Source organism: Psammomys obesus, unplaced genomic scaffold (genome assembly GCF_907164565.1).
Source record: "Psammomys obesus unplaced genomic scaffold, mPsaObe1.curated_primary_1811, whole genome shotgun sequence".
NCBI lineage: Eukaryota > Metazoa > Chordata > Mammalia > Rodentia > Muridae > Psammomys > Psammomys obesus.
The window spans coordinates 2,098-26,344 of NW_026592522.1; the positions used below are offsets into that span (position 1 = coordinate 2,098).

General features: G+C 37.7%; 1 protein-coding gene across 1 annotated transcript; it reads left to right on the forward strand.

The window, feature by feature from the left end:
* The first annotated feature begins 4,462 nt into the window (after window positions 1-4,462).
* LOC129682074 (arylacetamide deacetylase-like 2) lies at window positions 4,463-23,747 on the forward strand. The gene is made up of 4 exons (XM_055614258.1): window positions 4,463-4,600; window positions 13,417-13,639; window positions 20,047-20,116; window positions 22,433-23,747. The coding sequence occupies exons 1-4, from the start codon at window positions 4,463-4,465 to the stop codon at window positions 22,629-22,631; spliced, it is 630 nt and encodes a 209-aa protein (XP_055470233.1). The 3' UTR covers window positions 22,632-23,747.
* The last annotated feature ends 500 nt before the right edge of the window (window positions 23,748-24,247 follow it).

Here is a 24,247-nt window from a genome sequence, read left to right on the forward strand (position 1 = left end):
ATAAAATTAAAAAAAGAGTAGTTTTTGGCTCCTGTACTGAGGAGGTTTTTAAGTGGGCACGTGAATTGGCATTGATCTGAGTATGAAGCTTGTGCATTTCCATGGCCAAGTCAGAATTATTCCAAATTCCTCATGCATGAACCTGAATTTGTTCCTATGTAACCTCAGAGCCACTGTAAGGCAGGGGAGTTATATTGAGTTATTTATAATGAGCATGACATAAACTGGTATCCTGTTCTTAATATTTTGTATTTGAGTTCCCATATATTAAATAGGTTCCTAAAAAAGCATTGACTCTGTCTGACTCTATCTTTTCCAGAGTAATCAATACCAAGAAACATCTCTGGATAAATTATTAACATGATGTGCAGTATGGACTTGTTGGGCCGGGTTGTAATAGACACAGACATAGCCCCAACAATATCAATCAATGTCACTTTGTCTGTATAAATATTTTTATACTTATGCCAGGCTCTTACTACACAGATACCTGCTCACCTATGTTCATTACTACTTTATTAACAATGGCACCAAAGTAAAAACAGTCTAGATGCCCAAATGATGAATGGAAAATGAAAATGTGCTGCATATTATCATTGGACTATTATTCACACGACTTTTAAAAATGATACTATAAAATGTATGGACCTGATATAATCATTTTGACTATTATAATCTAGATATAAGAAACAAATATTTTACATTTTCCCTCACGTATGAAGGATAACTTTGATCGTTAGATATGTATGTTTAAGTTAGAGTACCTTACAAAGTCATGGAACTAGTAATGTCACACAGGGGATTTCAAGGGATGGGTGTTAGAAGATAGTTGGTATAAGATTGAATTGGATACATTGGAACAAGATAAATGAAAAGTGGTGGAGGATGGGAAATAAGAATAGAAAAATGGTAGATGAAATGATCATAAATACTAAAGATCCTTGAAATAGCTATATCATGCTGCTAGAGGTTGGAGAGAGGGCTCAGAGGTTGAGAGGACTGGCTGTTCTTCCCAAGGTCCTGAGTTCAATTCCCAACAACCACATGGTGTCTCTCGACCATCTGTGATGAGGTCTGGTGCTGTCTTCTGCTGTGCACATGTCCATGGAGGCAGAGCACTGTGTACATAATAAATAAATCTTAAAAGAAAAAGATGATCTTAAAGAAAAGAAATCTGCTATTGGAAAATAACTTCCTGAAATATACACACATGTATATATAAATGTTGTTAACCTACACCAGAGGGTCAGTGCTTTCTCCAGACAAAACCAGTTTTGCAATAATTAGTTCTGGAAATGTGTTACCTTTTCTGGAGGTGTTGGCCTCCAATGTTTGGAGAGTCTCCTGCACTCTCCAAACATTGCAGACGGTCGCCATAGCTCTTTAACTTGAAGGTAAGATCCTGTGTCTGAAGACACCACATACTGGAGACATAGGATAGAGAGAAAACTAGTTGTTACTGACCTGGTAGATTAATCCTTACTGGTTAACTGCCATATTGCTGGGAGGATATATGAATCCTAACAAGGCAGAAAACTCAACAATTGTGTCATCAAATTTTGGATCCTGCGTGGTACAACAAAGATTGGCCAGGGAAGATTTGTGTAATAGTGGCTTGAATGTTCTGGGTAACTGCCCACCAAATTTACATTTACTTTAAGCCTGATCCTCAAAACAGAATTCATGCCTCCTACTATAAATTGTGAAAAACAAACAAACAAAGAATCAAACAAACAAGAAACAAAATACCCTGCCTACAAGAATTGCATTGATAAGGAGGGAACAAAGATTGAGGAAATATCCAACCAATAATTGGCCCAACCTGAGACCAACCCTACACTACAGAGCCAACCCCAGACACTATTAATGATGCTCTGTATGCTTGAGGACAGAAGCCTGACTTGACTGTAATCTGGGAGGCTCCAGACAGCAGCAGATGGAGACAAATGCTGAGACTTGCAGTAAAGCTCTGGGTGTACTGTGCAAGTGTAGGGGGAAAGATGGAAGGGCAAGGTGTGGACATGAGCCTCACAAGAAGAACAAGAGGTAACTAACCCAGTGTCGTTGGGGATTACAGAGACTGAGACATCAACAAAGGAACATGCATGATTTGAACTTGGCTCCCTGCACATATGTGGCCAAAGGGAGACTTTGTCTTCGTAGGGGGAGCCTAGCTAGTGTTAGGAGGATCTCTTTCTAACATGGACTCTGTTGCCTGCTTTTGGATCACTTCCCCTTGGCTGGCCTCAGGAGATGATATGTTCAGTCCTGATGTCACTTGATGTGCTGGGGAGGGTTGATATTGGGGAGAGAAATCCCCTTTTTCGGGGAGTGAAAGGAAAAAGGAATGGGGAACTAGAGGAAGAGATTGAATGGGAGGTGAAGAGGGAGGAAACACCCTTTGGATGTTAAATAAAGAAACTGAAAAAGAATAAAAAATAAAAAATAAACAAAATAAAATAAAATAACAAAATACGTTTGGATAGGTCATAGGCCCAGAAGAGAATCTGATATGTTATCCTGCTAAGTTAACATACTAAAAAAAGCACCATCCATGTCCTTATTTTTGTGGACATAGATCAGTGTATCTTTTAGCCACCATCAGTTAAATCTCATTTGCAGTAAATGGTAAATAATAAGAGACTCCTAACTGATCAGTGTGCCTGGAATAAGAGATTGTGGAACACTCTGCTTTACTAAGACAAATCTTCCACCCAATACTCACAAATAACCATGAAAGAGGATTGATCTAAATTACATGAGCAATTAGGACAGGAGGAAATGTATTGTGCAGCTTGGAGCAGAAAAAGGCATCAGGACACTTCAAAGTGCAGTCAATCATGTACTGAAAGGGGTGTGTAATTGTTCAAGAGATTAGAACCATGAAAGAGAAGCTTTCTGCTTTGCAGAAAAGCAACTGAAAAGGTGCTCAAGAGTGAGACTCCAGCAAGAAAAACATCCTAAGGGGTTTCTTGGCCCATGAAAATGATTTCCTAGAACAATTTTCATTATCTTCAATGTACAGAAGCTGCTGTAGCTCTGGTCCAATAGTACCAGGGTTCATTGCAAATTGACAGCCAAACATGTCATTGTTTTCCATGAGAAACTAGGGTTAGAGTCATTAATGCTGTAAGAGTCAGGAGATCATGGATTTCCTCCAGGGTTTCACAGATAACAACTGCAATCAGAAAATGTATCTGAAGATCACATCCTAAGAGAAGGTTCAGTGAGGTAACAGGCCTAGTCTGGCTCTCCAACTCCCTTTCACCTTGCAATCATAGGAACTGTCTGTCTGCTGAAAGCCAGATGCCTGCTTCACTGTGGCTAGCAAATCAACATCAACAAAACAGCCTGAAAATTTCTACAAGTGATCAGAACTCTTGATACCCTCTGCCAATCACAGTAGAAAATCAGAACTCTGCAATTTGCACCTGGACTTAAAATGTTTAATCTCCCTGACACACCCTTCTGTTTTTTTCCCAGTTGCAGTTGAAGTCAGAAACTGATGGGAAGTAAAAACCACCTGATGCTAGATGTGGGTGAGTAGGGCAGAGTCCTAAATGTTATCTGAGCTCCTGCTGTTTCCATGGTCAAAGAACTGAGGTATCTTTGTAAGGAATTTTACTGTAATGCCATATTCTTCTTGTCTGTCTTTCTCTCTCTCTGTATCTCTCTCTCTCTCTCTCTCTCTCTCTCTCTCTCTCTGTGTGTGTGTGTGTGTGTCTCTCTATAGATTATTTTAATATGGAGAGTGATCTTAACTGTACCTCTGGCTTCCTGTAGGTTCACTTTGACCTCATGGTTCTTCCACTTGAGCATCTCATGCTGGGCTTTCAGCAGTACCCCACCATGTCTGGCTTACTTTCCTTTTAGAGGTGCTTACCTTCAGTGCTGTGTGACCTGACATTTGAGATCTCTCCAGTGTTGCTTCTCTCTAGTTTGCTCACTGTTAGGTTTGTAAAACAAAAATCAAAACAAAAACATCGGGTATATATATCAGATTTATGAATTTTGGAAACACGTCTCTTATGAATTTTTATCCTTAATTTTATTTGTCTGTATTATAGGCTTTAGCCTTTAGGCTGATTTTTTTTTTCATTGCTTGTCACTATTTTCAGTAAAATAGCACCAGAAAATGGATTTTTATCTTTCTTGTTCTATTCTGACTGTCCCACTAAGATGTGTTTCTCTGAGATTAAAGAACTTGCTATTCTCATAATGTTTCTGTTCTTGATGCAATGTGTCAATAGATATATCATGACACATTCTGTTTCACAAAGACACACAATTGCACAACCTGTTACCACAGTGGCCTGAACTTGGAACGTCATCTTCAGTGAGTGTTGCTGTATTGCCCTCTTACCTGGAACAATTTGCCTTCTACCTTTGTCTTACTTTTTAGCAGTTGATATATGATGTGCAATTTGACTATCCACACAGAGAAGTTTGGACACCATTTATCATGGGATACAAAATTCTGTGCTTTGGAATCTTTTGTGTCATCTTTGCTTATTATATTTATACACCCATACCAGAAAACATTGAAGAATGCTGGAGAGTGAGGATGATAGACGCTGTTGTGAAAACGACTTCACTTGTGGTAATATTTTTTTCTCCCTTTTGAAATTGGAAAACCTTGTGACCAATATATGTGAAATTTCCTTTAGTGAGTACTTTGAAAGAGAGTTTGCTTTTCTTTAGTGCTATATCCACCAAGTAATATTATAGTTCATGTAGTTAACTTTGTAGTTAATCATTAATATAACTTTATGACTTTATTATCTATTGAAGGACACACAGTGTTTGTAAGATGCTATTTCTAAAGTTAATTATATATTGACAACACGAAAGAACCAACATTCCTAATGAATGCTTGAGTAATTGTTCATATGCTTAAATATAGTTGATATTTTTCACAAAACATAAGCGCATACATTTGCTTAATCTTATGTGAACAATTTATTCATATTATAAAATTTCAGAGTACATTTAACCTTCCACTATTTTAGAACCTTTTTTTTTCCTCTTGAAGTAGTTTCTAACTTCTGATACTTAAATCAGTGTATTCTTGCTTGCCAGAATCTGGTGTACATTCATCTATATTTCTGTGTTAATAATTAACTCAATGGTAATAATAATTTCATTACAATATTATACAAGTGTTATGGTATTCATATAAATTTTATCTTAATAATCAGAAAATTGTCATGATAGTGGCATTTATTTTTCCTGTCCTTTTATAACTATAATAATTTAGAGCTGGCAGTCCTCTCTGCTTTGGCATGAGTTTGTTGTGCTATCCCATCTGTGAAATCCACTGGAAGGCTACATTGTGAACTCTTTTTTGAGCACACTGTGTGCTGTATTGTCTTCTTGTCATCTCTCAGGCCCACATAGCTTTATGACCACATCTTGGCACCTACTGCTGTTCCTGCCTGTCTTTAGGTCCCATGTTGTTAAGATTCAGATTTTATAACGACAGCACTCAAGATACAGCATGTTCTCTTTTACTGAAATGTGCTTCTGTCTGGAAGGTTCATGGCTATTGTGACAATAGGAAGGTTCTATTTAAAATCTTGGAAGTTTCCAGCTGTTAGTTCTGCTGTAGCCTTTCATCACTTTTCTCCAGGTAGATAAATGACAAGTTGTTAGTCTTAAACATTTATTTTTTTAGCTTCTATTACTGTTTTTATTTTAGATTGTATATTTTATTTTGATAAATTTTCAAATTCAATGAATCTTTCTTTGTCATATTTTTTCAATTAAAGTTTATTAATGCATATTGTATTTTGGATAATTTCATAGTTTTGTTTTAACTTTTTCATTGAATCATTCTTAATACACTTCTTTTCTTAAGAACATCTGTTATTTAATTTGTTCCCAAATGATCCATCTTTACCTTATAGAACATGATTATAGTAGTTGTTTTTAAAGCATTGACTTCAGAGTTAGACAATCTCATTTAACATTTTTTATTTTGTTTCCCTCAGTGAGATAATCTCATTTGCTTTTCTGGGGGCGGGGGGAGCAGATAATTATGGTTTGTATCGTGGGTATTCTGAGTATCGTGGTGTGGTAGTTTGGTTGAGAGTGTCTGCTATATGCTTACATCATATATTTTAATCCTTGAGTCCCAGTCATTGGAAAGAATTCCCAGTCATTTGGGAAGAGTTTGGAGGATCTGGGTCAGTGGGCACCAGTTTTCAGGTTTCAAGAGACTTGTGATACACAATGCTTTCTCTCTCTGCCTCATGGTTTTGTATTACAATCTAAGCTTGCAAACTATCTTTGTTTTAATATCATGTACTCTAATCCCCTGAAATTACAAGTGCTTACTTTTATAAGTTGCCTTGATGGCAGTGTTTTATCGCACCAATAAAAAAGTAAGTAAGACACTTTGAGGTTTTTAAAATTTCTAATAAGTCTATAGACTATTTTTGTCACTGCTTTGTTTTGAGAGTCTATCAGTCAGGTTATAAGGAGACTAAAACAAACAACATATTTATATTTGTTAAAGATATTCAAGAAGATTACTAGATAATTATTTTAAAAATTAATTATATCCACTTTCTAGAAATTAGTTCTAACAATTGTCATTATTTTTGATTCTGTATTCAAAATCCCAGAAGAAGTCTAAAATTAACTTGGGAATGCATCTGATTTAGGATTAAAACACTGTTGTCAGCAAACAGATATTCATAGATACTAAGCTTATCAAAAGAAGAATTATCTATACTTCTATCCTGAGACATTCATATTAATACATGTTTTTATAATATTCTAGTAACAAATATCTATATAGTTACTTTAGTTGAACTAGTAGTTACATGTTAGAAAACTGGTTAGAAATAACCAGTAAGAGATACTCCAGCTATAGAAATAAAGAGTATTTTATGGAAAAGATAAGTTACATCTTTGTAGTTTAAAAATAGAAACTTAGACTATTAATAATATAGTAATTAAGTAATTATATTTTGATACTGAAATGGGTTGAAGGCTAGGCAGATAGTGTAATGAATAAAGCATTTGTTGTACATGCAAAAAGCATGAGTTTGGAAGTCTATTTCCACATACAATTAAATAGAGTGGTATTCATTTATGACCCTGTGGCTCCCGCTGTGGCCTGGGCAGATGAGATGAAAGAATCCTGGAAGTTCATGGGCTAGAAGGACTAGCATATGTAGTGGCAAAGAAGAGCAGACCCTAACCGAAACAATAAGGAAACTCATAACCAACATCTGAAAGTATCTTCTGGCTTCCATAGAAACATGATACCTACATGCCTGCACACACACCACACACATACACATAAAGTTAAACTTCAAAAGTTGAAACTAAATTTAGTAAATAAATAAAATGTTGTAAACATGAGTACAAAGAACGGGAGCATAAAATGTTATTTCCTGATTGTATTTTTAGATAAAATTTACAATTAAGAAGACCCTAGCCCAATGAAAAGTACAAGAAGAAAATTTTATGGTATCAAATGAGATTATTTCTGTGGCCTAGTAAGGCTGCTCCCCCCTCAGAGGGAGGTGATCAAAGAGCCAGCCACTGAGTTCTTGTCACAGATAGTCCCTATTCTGATTACTAGTGGACCCACTTGGATAGAGCTGCCAAGGGCTACATCTGTGCAGCTACATCTGTGTTATCTCCATGCATGGTCCTTGGTTGGAGTATCAGTCTTAGAAAAGACTCCTGGGCCCAGATTTCTTGGTTCTGTTGGTCTCCTAGTAGAGCTCCTGTCCACTTAAGGTCTTTCTCTCTCCCCCTTTCAAAAGATTCCCTGTACTCTGCCCAAAGTTTGTGTATGGGCCTCAGCATCTTCTTTGACACACTGCAGAGTAGAGTCTTTCAGAGGCCCTCTGTTTTAGGCTCCTGTCCTATTCCCTCTTTTCTCCTTCTTCCAAAGTCAATCCCTTTTGCTTTTCTGAATGAGGATTGAGCATCTTACCCCAGGTCCTTTTTCTTGATTAGCTTCTTTTTAGGTGTATGGACTTTAGTAAGATTTTCCTATTTTATATGTCTAATATCCACTTAAGTGTGTATATACCAAGTGTGTCTTTCTGCTTCTGGGGTTCCTCATTAAGTATGATCTTTTCTATTCCTACCATTTGCCTGCAAATTTCATGATTTCCTTATTTTTAATTACTGAGTAGGATTCCATTGTGTAAATGTACCACAATTTCTCTATCCATTCCTGAGTTGAGGGGCATCTGGGTTGTTTCCAGGTTCTTGCTATTACAAACAAAGCTGTTATGCACATGGTTGAGCAAACATCCTTGTTGTGTACTTGAGCATCTTTTGGAGTGGTATAGCTGGATCTTGAGGAACCACCATTCCTAATTGTCTGAGAAAGCACCAGAGTGCATTCCAATGTGTTTGTACAAGTTTACATTCCCACCAGCAACGGAGAATGGTTCCCCCTTCTCCACATCCTCTCTAGCATATATTGTCGCTTGAGTTTTTGATTTTAGCCATTTTGATGGATGTAAGGTGAAATCTCAGTGTCATTTTGATTTGCATTTTCCTGAAAACTAAGGATGTTAAACATTTCTTTAAGTGTTTCTCTGCTATTTGGCATTCCTCTATAGAGAATTCTCTGTTTAGCTCTGTACCTCATTTTTAAATTTGATTACTTGATTTGTTGCTGTTTAACTTCTAGAGGCCTCTACATATTCTGGATATTAGCCCTTTGTCAGTATAGGGTTGGAAAAGATCCTTTACCAGTCTATAGGCTGTTATTTTGTTCTGACTACAGTGTCCTTTTCTTTACAGAAGCATTTCAGTTTCATGAAGTCCCATTAATTCCTTGTTGATCTTAGAGCCTGTGATGTTGGTGTTCTGTTCAGGAATTTGTCCCCAGTACCAATGATTTCAAGGCTCTTCCCCACTTTTTTTCTAACAGATTTAGTGTCTGGTTTTATGTTGAGGTATTTGACCCACTTGGACTTTATTTTTGTGCAGGGTGATAAAATAATATTTTTGTTGTTTTGAAAAGATGAAGAGTCTTGCTCCAGAAATGACTAGCCTGCCTGGGACACAGACAGCAAACCCAGGAAATGTAAGCTGTGCTTGGCTCTCAAGCCCCATTGTCTACCATTCTGAGGAGGCCTATGAGTGCCAGCACAGTGTTTTCAGCTTGGAGCTTTCTCTTCCTGCTCCCAATATGCCTACCTTGCACACAGAAAGTGAATCCAATGGAGGCACCCCAAAGCCAGCTAACAACAGAGATAACCAGATGTGTAGTGGTCAGCTTAAGAACACAACCAATAAAACTCAGGGCCATATGACACCACTGAAAACAAGCAGTCCTACCACAGAATGCACTGGAGATACTATCACATCAGAAGTGCAAGATAAAGATTTTAAATCTGACATTATAAAAATGTTAGAGGTCTTAATGGAGGAAAATAAAATCTGACAAAGAAATATAGGACAATGAAATTAAACAGGTAAATGAAGTAAATAAATCCCTAATGGAAACATAGGAAAACACAATCAAACAAGAGAAAGAAATGACTAAAACTGTTTAAGACCTAAAACTGGAACTAATAGAAAAAGTTTGCACACACACACACACACTATCTGAAGCAATCCTGGAAATGGTAAACCTAAAAAAGAAAACAGGAAGTAAAGACACAAGCATCAGCAAATGAATATAAGGGATGCAAGAGAGAATCTCAGGTGTAGAAGATACCATTGAAGAAATCTATACACCAGTTAAAGAATGAGTTACATCCAAAATGTTCCTGACAGATAAAACATTGAAGAAATCTGGGACACTATGAAAAGACCAAGCCTCTTGAATAATAGGAATAGAAGAAGACTCTCACTACAAGACCAATAAAACATTTTCAACAAAATCATAGAAGAAAATGCCCCCATCTAAAGAAAGATTCTCTATAAACATACAAAAAGCTTACAGAATAGCGAATAGATTGGACCAGAGAGGAAAATCATCCTGCTACATAATAATGAAGAGAGCAAACAAACAGAACAAAGAGAGAATATTAAAAGCTGCAAGGAAAAAAAAAACCAAGTCACACATAAAGGCAAACCTATTCAAATTACACCTAACTTCTCATCAGAAACTCTAAAATCCAAAAGGGCCTGGATAATTATCTTACAGACAGTAAGAGATCACAGATGCCAGCCCTGACTACTATAGGTTTAAACAACATACAGGGAGAAAAGCAGATATTCCATACAAATGCAAATTTAAACTGTAATGATCTACAAATCCAGCCATACAGAAGATACTAGAAGGAAAGCTCTATCCCAAGGAGACCAACTACACCCAGGAAAACACAGGAAGTAACTTCGCATATGCAAAATGAAAAGAAGGAAAGCACACATATACTCTACCACCACCAACATCAAAGTAATTGTAAGTAACAAACACTGGCAATTAATATCAAAAACTATACTATGATTTAACTGAAATTATTCAGTAATGTCTTAGATAACTTACCAAAAAAGCTAAAGAGTATTTTTCCTTCAAGTTTTTCTTCAAGTGATTTTAAGAAAAAGAAACTGTTTTGTAGATGCAAATGGGAACATGAAATATTATTATTACAGAGTAACTTATGGCATTTTAAAACATCTAAATGAAACTAGAAACAATGCAGACAGCATAGTGGGTAAAACCCTTGTTGATCAGGCATGACGATCTGCGCTCTGCCTCCAGAATTCAGAGACAGCAGAATACAGTAGCATGCATCTCTGCCAGTGGGAGAGGAAATGAAGACAGGAGAATCTCAAGCCCCAGGGTTAGAAACATCGGAATACACAGTAGGAACGATTGAAGCTGACTTGAACAAGGTTAAAAGCTGAGGACCAACACTGCAGTTTATACCTGACTTCCATAAGCACATATGGTTGACATGTTTACAAGCATGCGTGCACACACGCACACACACACACCAATGTTCAACACCAAAATGAATGGCCAGTCAACGAGAGAAGATGAAAATATTTGAACATAGGATGTCACTTCATATAATTTCTATCACTGAGTACTTAATATTTTTATTTTTTATTTAATTTTTTAATATCTAATATTTTAGAATTATTTATTTAATTATTTATTTGTATTTACTGCTTTTCCTTTTAAATTAGTTATTTGGAATTGTATATAATGACTTCTGACCATATTTACCCCTTCTACAACTCCTCCCACATTCACCCATGTTTCCTTATAAATATTTGTGCATTTCTTCTTTTCCCACACTAATCTATTCCAATCTGCACTTGCCATATATGATTCCTTCAGCATGTGAACATTCACTGGATATGCCAAGAGATACATGCTTAATTAAAACAGACTGGTTGTATTGTCTTCCTCTGTGGCCTGGCAAGGCTGCACCCTCCAGGGAAAGGTGATCAGAGAGCCTGTCACTGAGTTCTAGGGGAGGGGCATATGGAAAGAAGAGGGAGGGTGGGTGGTATTGGGAGGAGACGAGGGAGGGGGCCACAGCCTGGATACAAATTTAATAAGTTGTAATAAATGATAATAAAATATAAAAACATTTGCAAAAAAGAAAATTGACTCTCCTTGTCCCACCAGCCATACATTGTCAGTAGATCCTCAGCTAGGGATGGCATTTTGTGACCAACTTCTTTCTACATGGCAGGCATTGCTCTTGTTTGGACTTGCACAGATCTTGTTGCTGCTGTCACAACCACTGAGTTGATAGTGTCAGCTGTGAGCATCTGTCATGTGTGTCAGGAGGATACTGCTTCTTTGTATTCATTCAATATCTCTGGCCTATGTAGCCTCTCAGTCTACTTTTCTGAAGTGATCTCTGAGCTTTGGCAGTATAGATGTTTCATTTAGAATTGGGTATTCAGTAGTCTCTTATTCCACACCTTGGTCCATTTTGCATCTGTGTGTTAATCACAATCTACTACAAACAGAAGCTTCTCTGGTGAGGATTGAGAGATGCCTTAATCTATGGCTATAACAATGAGTCAATAGGAGTCAGTTTAATACTGTGTGTACATTTAATAGAGTGGCATAGTAGTTTCTCCTTTTATTGCATATGACCCACTTATTCAAAGATTCCTGACCAAACAGTGGTGCCAAGTATGAGCTTTGTCTTCTGGAATGAGACTTAAATCCAATAAGAATGTCATTGTTTTCTCCCATAATGTTCAAATCTCTGTTGAAACAATGGGTGAGTCTTGGTAGTCCAGTAGTGATTGTAAATCATAGCTTTCACAGGTGGGCAAGATTAGCTTTTACTTTCTTCCTCTGGTAATATGCATAGCAACTTCCAACTTATAAAAGGTAGCAAATATAGATGAAGTTTCTAGGTCAAAACCAGACTAATATCTCCAATAATTTATTTGTTTGACAGTTTTATGCATTTACTTGATGAATTCCCTTTCTGTGCCTACTAGAATCCATTTTCTCTGCAATTAGGGCTTCGTTTCTTCATTCTTTTGTGCAATCCAGTGATCTAAAGAGTTTCTTTCTTGAACATTGGAAGAAGATCATTTACCACAGAAAGTGTAACACATTAACAGCTATGAAAAAAAAAGACTATTCCTTCCTCATCAATCAATAACTACCAATATTTTCTCATGAAGGGATGGGAATATCCATGATGAATTGTTGACAGAAACAATTTTGTTTATATCTAAATCAGATATCCACATTGAGATTTTCATCCTACCAAAATGTTAAGATATAGAAATTTAGAGTATTATAACATTGTATATTTTATTATCATTCAGTCTTTTATATTTTAGTTTCCACTAAATTTCATGATTTCCTTGTTTTAATTGCGGAGTAGTATTCCATTGTGTAAATGTACCTACCATTCAGGGTATCAAAGCAGATGCTGAGACTCATAGGCAAACTTTGAATCCCATGAAAGAACAGAGAGATAGAGAGACCTGGAGGGGACAGTAGCTTCAAAAGGAGACCAACAGAACCAAAAATCTGGGCACAGAGGTCTTTTCTGAGACTGGTACTCCAACCAAGGAACATGCACGGATATAAATTAGAACCTCTGTACAGATGTAGCACATAGTAGCTCATTGTCTAACTGAGTTCCCTAGTAATCAGAAAAGAAATTGTCTTAGACAAAATCTCAGTGGATGACTCTTTGATCACCTCTTCCTGAGAGGGCAAGCAGCCTTTCCAGGCCACAGAGGAAGACAATGCATTTAATACCAATGAGACGTGATAGACTACATCAGATGCAAGGGGAGGAGGACTTCCTCTATCAGTGGACTTGGGAAGGAGTATGGGAGGAGTAGGGAGAGGAAGTGTAGGTGTGGCAGGTGACCAGGGAGTGGACTACAGCTGGGATACAAAGTGAATAAAATGTAATTAATAAAAAAATAAATAAATTAATACAAAAATAAAAATGTATAATGTTTCAAATTTTCTTTTTTTTTTCATAGGGCACATTATTTGAAGAAATAGGTCTCATGAAGTATGAAGACACATTTTTAACTTTATCATCACTTCACCTTTCAAAACCAGTTTCAGATGAAAACGTAACAGTGATTGACACAAACTTTAGTGACATTCCTGTTCGTCTGTACTTGCCAAAAAAGAAGTCTGAAATATTGAGACCAGCTATCATTTACTTGCATGGTGGTGCATTTGTCTTCGGAAGTTGCAGTAAGTGTATTTTTTATATGTATGTTATTCATGTATTCATATTGAAATAATTGAAGTGTATTGATGACAGAGTTGTGGACAAAGCATTGGAATATTTTGTTTGTTGGTTTTCAGTTTCTTGAGTCCTTTGTATGTTTTGGATATTAGCCCCTTGTCAGATGTAGGATTGGGGAAGATCGTTTCCCTGTCTGCAGACTGCCATTTTGTTCTATTGACTGTCTTTTGCCTTACAGAAGCTTTTTGGTTTCAAGAGGTTCCATTTATTAATGGTAGATCTTAGAGTTTGAACTGTTTTTGTTCTTTTCAGGAAGTTTTTCCTGCGCTAATGAGTTGAAGGCTCTTCCCCACTTTCTCTTTTAGTAGATTTAGTGTATCTGGTTTTAATGTTGAGGTCTTTGATCCACTTGGACTTGAGTTTTGTGCAGGGTGATGAATATGGTTTTATTTGTATTTTTCTTTTTGTAAAGTTATTATTATTATTTATAATTTATTCTCTTTGTATTCCAGTTGTAGCCCCCTCCGTCATCCCCTCACTGTCCCAATCTCCTTTCCTCTTCTTCCCCAATCCCTCTTCCCTAGTCCACTGATAGGCGCAATGAACCTCCTCTAATGTCTGACACTAGCCTATCAGGTCTCATCTGGACTGCCTGGATCCTCTTCCTTTCTGGGCTGGCTAGGTAGCCCCACTAGAAAGAAGTGGTCAAGGAGCAGGCAATAGGCTTCATGTCAAAGACTGTCTTTTTTCCTCTTTCTAGGGAACCTACAGGGAGACTGAGCTGTCTATGGCCTACACTTGATCAGGGAGTCTAGGTCTTTTCTATGAGTTGTCTTTGGTTAATGCATTACTCTCTATAGTGCCCTTGGGGCTAAAGAGGCTAAACAAGAAGGAGGATCCTAGAGAAGATGCTTATTCTCATTTGCAAGGGAAAATAGGATAGACACCAAAAGCAGTAGAAGAGAGGAAACAGGACTGGAGCCTACCACAGATGTCCTCCAAGAAACTCCACTCAGGAGGGGATCAAAGCAGATGTAGAGCCTCACAGCCAAACTTTGGACAGAGCATAGGGAGTCTTATGGAAGAAGGGGATATAAAAAGACCTGGAGGGAACAAGAGGCACACTAGGAGACCAATGAAACTATTTGTATTTTTCTACATGTAGACATCTGCTTAGACCTAGCCTATCAGGTGTCATCAGGACTGTCTGCACAACCTTCCTCTGTGTCCTAGTAAGGCTACCTCCTCTCCTCAGGGGGAGGTGATCAAAGAGCCAGCAACTAAGTGCTTGTCAGATACAGCCCCTGTTCCCCTTACTAGGAGGCACATTTGGAGACTGAGCTGCTGTGGGCTACCTCTGTGTAGGGGCTCTAGGTTATCTCCATGCATGGTCCTTGGTTTGATTATCAGTCTCAAAAGACCTCTGGGCCCAGGTTTTTTGTTTCTTTGTTTGTTTGTTTGTTTTGTTTTGGTTGTTGTTGTTGTTCTGTTGCTCTCCTTGTGGACTTCCTGTCCTCTCCCTGTTTTCTATTTCCCCATTCTTTCATTAGATTCCCTGTTTCTGCTCAAAGTTTTGCTATGATTCACAGCATCTGCTTTAATGCTCTTCTGGGTAGTATCTTTCAGAGGCCCTCTGTGGCAGGCTCCTGTCTTTTTCCTTTTTTAGAAACCTCTTACAATATCTATCCCATTTGCCTTTCTTAATGAGGATTGAGCATCTTACCCAGGATCCCCCTTCTTACTTAGCTTTTTTGGGTATATAGATTTTAGTACAATTATCCTATATTATATGTCTAATATCCACTTAAAAGTGAGTAAATCCCATGTGTGTGCGTTTTCTGGGATGATTTTTTTTTTAATACCCACCATTTTTCTTGCAATTTTCATAATTTTCGTGTTTTTTATTTCTATGTTTTTCTTTTTTTCCCATTATTAATTACATTTTATTCACTTTGTATCCCCTCCCCGTGGTTCCCTCCCTCCTCCCATCCCAAACCCTCCCTTTCTGCACCCTCTGCATGCATGCCCCTCCCCAAGTCCACTGATAGGGGAGGACTTCTTTTCCTTCCTTCTGATCCTAGTCAATTAGGTCATCAGGAGTGGCTGCATTGTCATCTTCTGTGGCCTGGTAATGCTGCTTCCCCCTCAGTGGGAGGAAATTAAAGAGCAGGCCAATCAGTTCATGTCAGAGACAGTCCTTGTTCCTATTACAATAGAATCCACTCGGATACTGAACTGCCATGGGCTATATCTGTGCAGGGGTCTTAGGTTATCTCCATGCATAGTCGTTGGTTGGAGTATCAGTCTCAGGAAAGACCCCTGTGTTCAGATTTTTTGGGTCTGTTGCTCTCCTTGTGGAGTTCCTGTCCTCTCCAGATCTTACTGTTTCCCACTTCTTTCCCAAGATTCCCTGCACTCTGCCCAAAGAATGCCCATAAGTCTCAGCATTTACATTGATAGTCTGCAGGGCAGAGCTTTTCAGAGGCCCTCTGTGTCAGGCTCCTGACTTGTTCCTGCTTTTTTCCTTCTTCTGATGTCCAGCCTCTTTGCCTTCCTGGATAGGAATTGAGCATTTATCAAGAGTCCTCCCTCTTGATTAATTTCTTTAGGGGTACAGATTTTAGTAGGTTTATCCTATATTATATGTCTATATTAGTGAGTATATACCATGTGCATCTTTCTGCTTCTGGAATAGCTCACTCAGGATGATCTTTTCCAGATCCCACCATTTACCTGAAAATTTCATGATTTCCTTGTTTTTTATTGCTGAATAATATTCCATTGTGTAGATATACCACAATTTGTGCATTCATTCCTCCACTGAGGGGCATCTGGCCTGTTTCCAGTTTCTGGCTACTACAAATAAGGCTGCTACAAACATGGTTGAACAAACCAGACACTCTAAACTGCTTAGAAGAAAAAGTGGGGAAGAGCCTTGAACTCATTGGCACAGAAGACTACTTCCTGAACAGAACACCAACAGCACAGGCTCTAAGAGCAACAATAAATGAATGGGACTTCATGAAACTGAAAAGCTTCTGTAAACAAAGGACACTGTCATCAGAACAAAACGACAGCCTACAGATTGGAAAGGATCTTCCACAACCCTATATCTGATAGAGGACTAATATCCAGTATATATAAAGAACTTAAGAAGTTAAACAGCAACAAATCAAGTAATCCAATTAAAAGAAATGGAGTACAGAGCTAAACAGAAAATTCTCAATAGAGAAATATTGAATGACAGAGAAACCCTTAAAGAAATGCACAACCTCATTGGGCATTAGGGAAATGCAAATCAAAACGTCCTTAAGATTTCACCTTACTTCCATCAGAATGGTTAAGATCAAATACTCAAGAGACAACACATGCTGGAGAGGTTGTGGAAAAAGGGGACCCCTCCTCCCTGCTGGTGGGAATGTAAACTTGTACAATCACTCTGGAAAGCAATCTGGCGCTTTCTGAGACAACTAGGAATAGCACTTCCTCAATATCCAGCCATATGCATATACTTAAAAGAGTCTCAAGCACACAATAAGGGCGTTTATTTTTGTTATTCTTATGTTTTGTCTGTTGATGTTGTCTTGGATTCCTCGGATGGTTTGTGTCAGGAATTTTTTAGATTTAACATTTTCTTTGACGGATACATCGATCTCTTTTGTGTATCTTCCACACCTGAGATTATTTTTGTCCACCTCCTGTAGTTTGTTGGATATGCTAATCTGTGTAGTTCCTGTTTTCTTCCCTAAGTTATTCCTCTCCATGATTTCTTTTTTTGGTGTTCTCTTTAATTTTTTACCATTCTATCTTCAGATCTTGAATTTTTTTTTTTTTTATTTCCTTCACCTGTCTGACTGTGTTGTCCAGGTTTTCCTTCAATTCCTTCAGCTGTTTGAACATTTCTCTGTTTCTTTTATTTCTTTCAGTGATTTAATTATTTCCTTTTTGAAGGACTTAAACTGTTTGGCTATATCTTCCTGTATTTTATTATGGATGATCATTCTTTCTTTGACTTTATCTTCCTCTATTTCTTCACAGATGCCCCCAATCTGCTTGACTTTATCTTCCTGTATTTATTTAACGGTGGCCAAAATCTGTTTTTCTTCCTCTTTTTTTATGCATTTAATGTTTTCCTTCATTATCCTCTCCATACACTTAAAAGTAAGGTCATCTTGAATTTCACTTATGATAGGGTGTCCAAGGCTACTTGTCCCTGGATAATTGGGTTCTGGAGATTCCATATTGCTTTGGCTTTTGTTGGTTGTACTTTTATGCTGGCCTCTACCCATCTGGCTGTCTCAGGTTTGGCTGTTATTTTCTGGCACCTGCTGGAAACCAGGGCTGAGGAGAATCACCTTGGTAGGGAGATGGTTTTTCCTAAAAGTGACCTCCTCAGCTTTTTGGGTATGGTCACTGAATGGCCAGTGCTGCTCCGGAATTGCTACAGCTCACCTCAGGCCTATGAACCTCTGAGGTAATTGTGATCTTTGATAGTCAGGGGTATGTTTTCCTCTCACCAGAAGTCTTGAATTTTCGTTTATTAATATAATCATGTGAATACACTAATTCTAATGAATATGAAGGTGATGGAGAGAAAAGTGAGATTGCTCAATTGAGATGTGTATCTCTATCATAGAATGAGGACACCTGCAAAGCAAATGACAAACCAATACACTACTACTTAGTCTTATGAATCAACTTAAAAACTTTAGTAAGCATCTTTGGTATGCTTTAAACTTATCTGTGTTTATATTCTTGGACACATGAGTGCTTGTGTGGTCTGTATATGTGTTTGCTTATATGTATGTGTGTGCATGTGTGTGTGTAAGTTTGTATGCATGTGTGTATGGGTATGTGTGTATACACATGTATTTGTATTTCAAATTATTCAAACATATTTAAATTCACTCTCATATTTTCTGAATTTGACATATCTGGGTAATCCTATTAGTGAAGTTGAATTGCTTTTTAGTCACCAAGTGCACTAAGGGCCACTGAAACATACAGACTTCACACCTTCTGTCCCACTCCTCTCTTCTTACCTCCAGTACATGAAACCCTTAAGCAGAATCTACTCCTCACTTTAAGAGAGAGATCACCAGTGAGCTTGAGGTTAATTGGTGAGGCTTATGATTCAAAGGTCATGAAATACATCAGTGTATCTTCTGTAGAGAGTGAGATATTTACTTGCATAATCTTAACAAGCACTTTCTAGAGTGTTCACTTTGTTTCTTTAGGATAAGTCATTGAACCTAGAATTCCCTTATTTGACTAGTCTTAGCTGGCCGGCTTTTCTTGTCTGTTGAGTACAGGTGTTATGATTTATTTCTCATGCCCTTCATACGTTTACATGTCTACTGGGTATTTGAATTCCTGCTCTTATGCGATTGAGTGCATTCCCCACCGAGTTACCTCACTCAGAGTTATTTCTTTTTATTCTTTCTTCTTTTAATTCTTCCTCTTCTCCTATTTGCTCTATTTAAGTCTTCTAATGAAGAGTATCACTGCATCGTGCCAGACAGTTTAGAAAGTACATTCACCTTTTAACCAGGTGACCATTGCTTTGTTCTTTGCAGCCACTATTGCCTTGTGATAACATTCCAGTCTCATCTCTTCCTAATTTTTTCATGAAATTTACAAGTTACAGAAATACTGAGTACCTTCTCGTTTTACCTACCTAGATAATGATATTTCCATTATTAAGTTTGTGTATATGGAATGAAATTTTTTTCAAATATTGAAATAATCTTGTATTCTATACCTAGCATTAATCTAAACTGGAAATTATGATTTTTCTTGTTGTCCACTTGAGCTTGGTATGCATTTAATTCAAAAATTTAAATATATTTTTATAGGTAAAACTTATTTGTGTTTATATGCTTGGACACATGAGTGCTTGTGTGTTTGTATGTGTGTGTGCTTATATGTATGTGTGTGCATGTGTGGGCATTTGTGTGCATGTGTTTATAGATGTGTACACATGTATATGTGTAGAGGTGTGTGTGTGTGAATGTGTGTGTACCTGTAGATGTGTGCATCTGTGTGTGGACATGTGCTTTTGCATGTGGGAGTGAGTGTATATGTGTGAGGAGGTATGTGTGTGTGGAGGTGTGTGTGTGTGTGTGTATGTGAGTATGTAGTATGTGTAAGTATGTATGTATGCTCATGTGGAGGTGTGTTTTTGTGAGTGTGTTCCTGTGAGTGTATATGTGTGTTTTTGCGTGCACGTATGTGCGTGTATTTGTGTGTGTCTCTGTGTTGTGTACAGTTGTGTGTGTGTGCTGGATTTATGGCGTTAGTATGGAAATGCTGTTTCCCTTTTATATTTCTATCACTGTTCTTAGACTTAGCTTTGTTTCCATAACTTGATAATCCACCAAGCACACTTTTGTTTTTGTCTATTTCATTTCAGAGATGCAGCCCTATGATGATCTGAACCGATGGACAGCAAACAAACTTGATGCTGTTGTTGTGGGAATAGAGTAAGAGAATGACAATTCTCATGCTATGGTCATAGCCCTCCCAGACTAGGCTTGATTTACAAAGCAAGTCACCTGAGCCTCAGTCATGGCTGGATCCCTGTTCTGAGCTTAAATTTAATTTTTTTCTCACCTAGAAAGTGCAGCCACTACAGTCTTAGGATGTGTTTAACTTGAGCTACTAATAAAAACGCTGTAGTTTAGATTTACTCACAGACTTACTAATGTTAGAAGAACAATGTTGGAACTTTCAAGTGTTCCTCAATAATACTTCTTCATATATCATGACTTTGACCCAAATTTCCATCATATACCAAGGATGGGAAGATACATGTTACATTAACCTTTACTGGATGTGTTCTATATTTATGAAACCTTCATCATGAGGGTGAATGTTTCCGGTCAACTCCATAGTGCAGAGTGGATTTACAGAATTGTGGACTGACCTGAATACACTGAAAGGAAACTCTTCACTGCAAGTGTAATAGAATCAAGTAAATATACTGGAAGGGTCAGTGCTGTCCTTGTAATCAATCCTTGAAGCAACTAGAATAATTACATATATTTTCAGAAATATCTGACTTACAATCTTAAGGATGGTCTGCCTTTCCTGTTGTAATGTCACTATATTTGCCACATTATTATTTTATAGAAGATTTTGAAATGGTGTGTTATCTTACATTTACTTTAATAATTGTATATTTCTTTAGGTACTTGTCATTATTTACCTTGGCATGTGTTCATATTTTTAAATTATATATATATATTTAAAATATGTAATTTATATTTTTTAATTTTAAACTTTTGGACAGTATTTGAAATATAAACACCCACAAGGAATCTAGAAATTATCATCCTGAATGAGGTATCCCAGAAACAGAAAGACACACATGGTGTATACTCACTTATAAGTGTATATTAAACATATAATATAGGATAATCATACTCAAGTCTGTACACCTCAGGAAGCTAATCAAGTAAGATCCTGGTAAGATGCTCAATCTTCATTCAGAAAGGCAAATGAGATGGACATCAGAAGAGGGTAAAAACAGGGAACAGGTAAAAGGCCTATTACAGAGGTCCTCTGTAAGACTCTACCCAGCTGGCTCTCAAAACATATGCTGAGATTCATAGCCAAACTTTTTTCAGAGTGCAGGGAATCTTATGAAAGAGGGGATGATATATATGGAAGGAACAGGAGCTCCACAAGGAGAGCAAAATAACAACAAAAACAAAAAATATGGGCACAGGGGTCTTTTTTGAGGCTTATGCTTCAAACAATGAACATACGTAGAGATAACTTAAAACCCCTGCACAGAAGTAGCGCATGGCAGCTCAGTGTCCAAGAGGGTTCCTCAATAATAGGAACAGGGACTGTCTCTGACATGAACACATGGAATGGCTCTTTGATTGCCTTCACCTGAGCAGGGAGCAGCCTTACCAGTCCACGGAGTAAGACAAAGATGCCAGCCCTGATGAGATCTGGGAGACTAGGGTCATGTGTAAAGGGAGGAGGACCTCCCTATCATTGGACTGGGGGAGGGGCAAAGGAAAAGAAGAGGGAAGGAGGGTGGGATTTGGGGAGGATGACTAAGGGGCTACAGCTGGGATACAAAGTAAATAAACTGTAATTAATAAAAATAAAATAAAAAATTACAAAAGGACTATATGAATAACATTGTGTATATTGGTTTATAAATAACTAAAGAATTATAATAGTTTAAAATGATACAGATCAATAATAAGACAGTCCAATTGAGGCATGCTCCTATAAGACATACAAACACCCACACATACAGAATAAATCATCCAATACTATACTCTATTAATAATCAATTTGCAGTGTTTTAGGAAGGCCCATTAGTACAGTAAAATAATATTAGGATGTCTTAATTATGTAAAAATATTTAAGTATTACTATTAAATATTAAATAATATTATTTTAACATTGATTCAAATTCTCTCGTTTGTGATATGAAATTCTATATTTTTATAGTATTCTGACCGAAATCAATTCCTAAATGAATGTACCTATATATAATTGGAGACCACATTCTCTTATTTTACATTTTACTGGGAAATTCTATCAATACTTATGGATTACTTTTGAGTCAGCAACTTCACAGAGGGCCTGGTAAATTCTTCAGATACAATGAGGGTGAGGTCTCATCCTCTCTCACTCATTGTAGCACAGATCCAGTGCTAAGTCTAATGAAAGGTTCAAAACAGAGACCAATGTTATTAATATATCTGTTGGTGAAGTTGAAAGAAATCTGTGGTTTTTCTTATTGTTGTTGTTGTCTGTGTTTTTGTGTAAAGCTACAGGCTTGCTCCTCAGTATCCATTCCCAGCTGCCCTTGAAGACTCTGTTCTTGTGGTCAAGTTCATTCTCCAGGACAAAATCCTTGACAAGTATGGAGTAGATCCTGCTTGCATTTGTATTTCTGGAGACAGTTCTGGGGCTACGTTGGCGGCAGCAGCAACTCAATTGGTATGTTGTGTTTCTCTAGAGGTTTGACTATTCTGCTCTTGGGCTGACATGCTGTCAACATGTCTGTTGACATTACTGCTCCTGTCTGTCAACAGGGTTTCTCCTTGGCTGCTTCTAGTATTTACATCTTACTCTAGCAGCTGCACTGGGCACCACAAGTATACTTCCTTTTACTCTTTGTGTATCTGACTCTACATCAGTGAAATAGCTAATGAAGTTCTATGAGGTGGCCTACAAGACAGATCTAAAAATAACTCAAGCATTTACCACATGGTATTTGATAGTCAGATCATGTCTTTGCCAGACCACGGCTTTTCTTGGTTGAGGAGACATTGTTTAGCCATATAACTGCAGCACTTTCCTTCCAACATTTGGGAGGCCAGAAAATTAAAGAAAGTCTCTTTGTATCTTTAGAGTTTAATACTACTCATATATTCCATGGTAATAGTTATAGTCTTCCCCAAAAGTGCAGTGTGACTCCACAAAGGCTGCTAGAAAAGGTAAAAAGCAAAGGTTTGTTATAGATCCACTTCTGTGCTCTGCAATTTCAAATGCTTCTGGTCAGGTGAGACCTGTTATCCATCTACATGGCCAACATTGAGACTTGTGAAACTGTTCCTAGGACAGCTCCTAAATCCTGGACTAACTCAGGCAACAGGAATTTTTCCATAATTGCTATTTTACAAAAGGCTCTCAGCTGGAGCTCCTGATCATCAGAGCTTCTCTGGGAGATTTGCTATGTGATATTCTGAAAGAGTTTCAATGCATTGGTATCCACTGTTTTAGGTGTCTAATAATAAAGAATAGTGTTATGAACATACAGGATGAAGTACAGACAGATATTCCTATCATAAAAGTTCAGTAGCTTTAGTACAATGGGTATTGAATGAGGAGACCAAGTGTCTCAGGACTGCATGGGAATAATAACATTTGGATCTCAGATATTGTTCTTCCCACTCTTTCCCTTTAAGGCTTCAAGTTTAAACAAACATGTTATTGTCCTGGCATTTCTTTCTGCTTCTTTTGATTGAAACATGTGGAAATTTGAAGTACTGCCAAAAGCCATTATTCTTGCTCATTTTTCTAAAATGTGAAAAATTTCATTTATAATGTTTTCTACTTTGTATAAATGTGTATACATAACTGCTGGTTTGTGCTCAGATGTGTGCTCAAGCATTCCTTATTTACTTTTGATCTCTTTTGAAGTAAGCTGATTCACTCACCTTAAGCTGCAGCATTCTGACAAACTAGGTGGCCAGTGGAATCCAGGGCTGCACTTGTCTCTACCTTACATTTGCTGACCTGTGTTCATAGCAGCTTTATTTATAATAGCCATAATCTGGAAACAACCTAGATGTCCCTCAACTAAGGAATGGATACAGAAATTGTGGGTGGGGGGCCAAGATGGCGGCACCGGGAGAACACCATGTCTGAGAAGCAGGACAACACACTCCATGCAGCGACCCGGAGACTGAACTCTGGGCCCTAATACAACAGTGATCGATCATGTTTCCCAGGTGAGGGGAGGCTCCCACAGCGTGGGAAGCAGTCGGGTCCACTCTTGGCTGCCCAGCCAGAACCCAGAAGAGAACCCAGCAATGCAGGCTTTGGGTCTCCAGGCTGGTGCCATCAGCCTGCTTGTC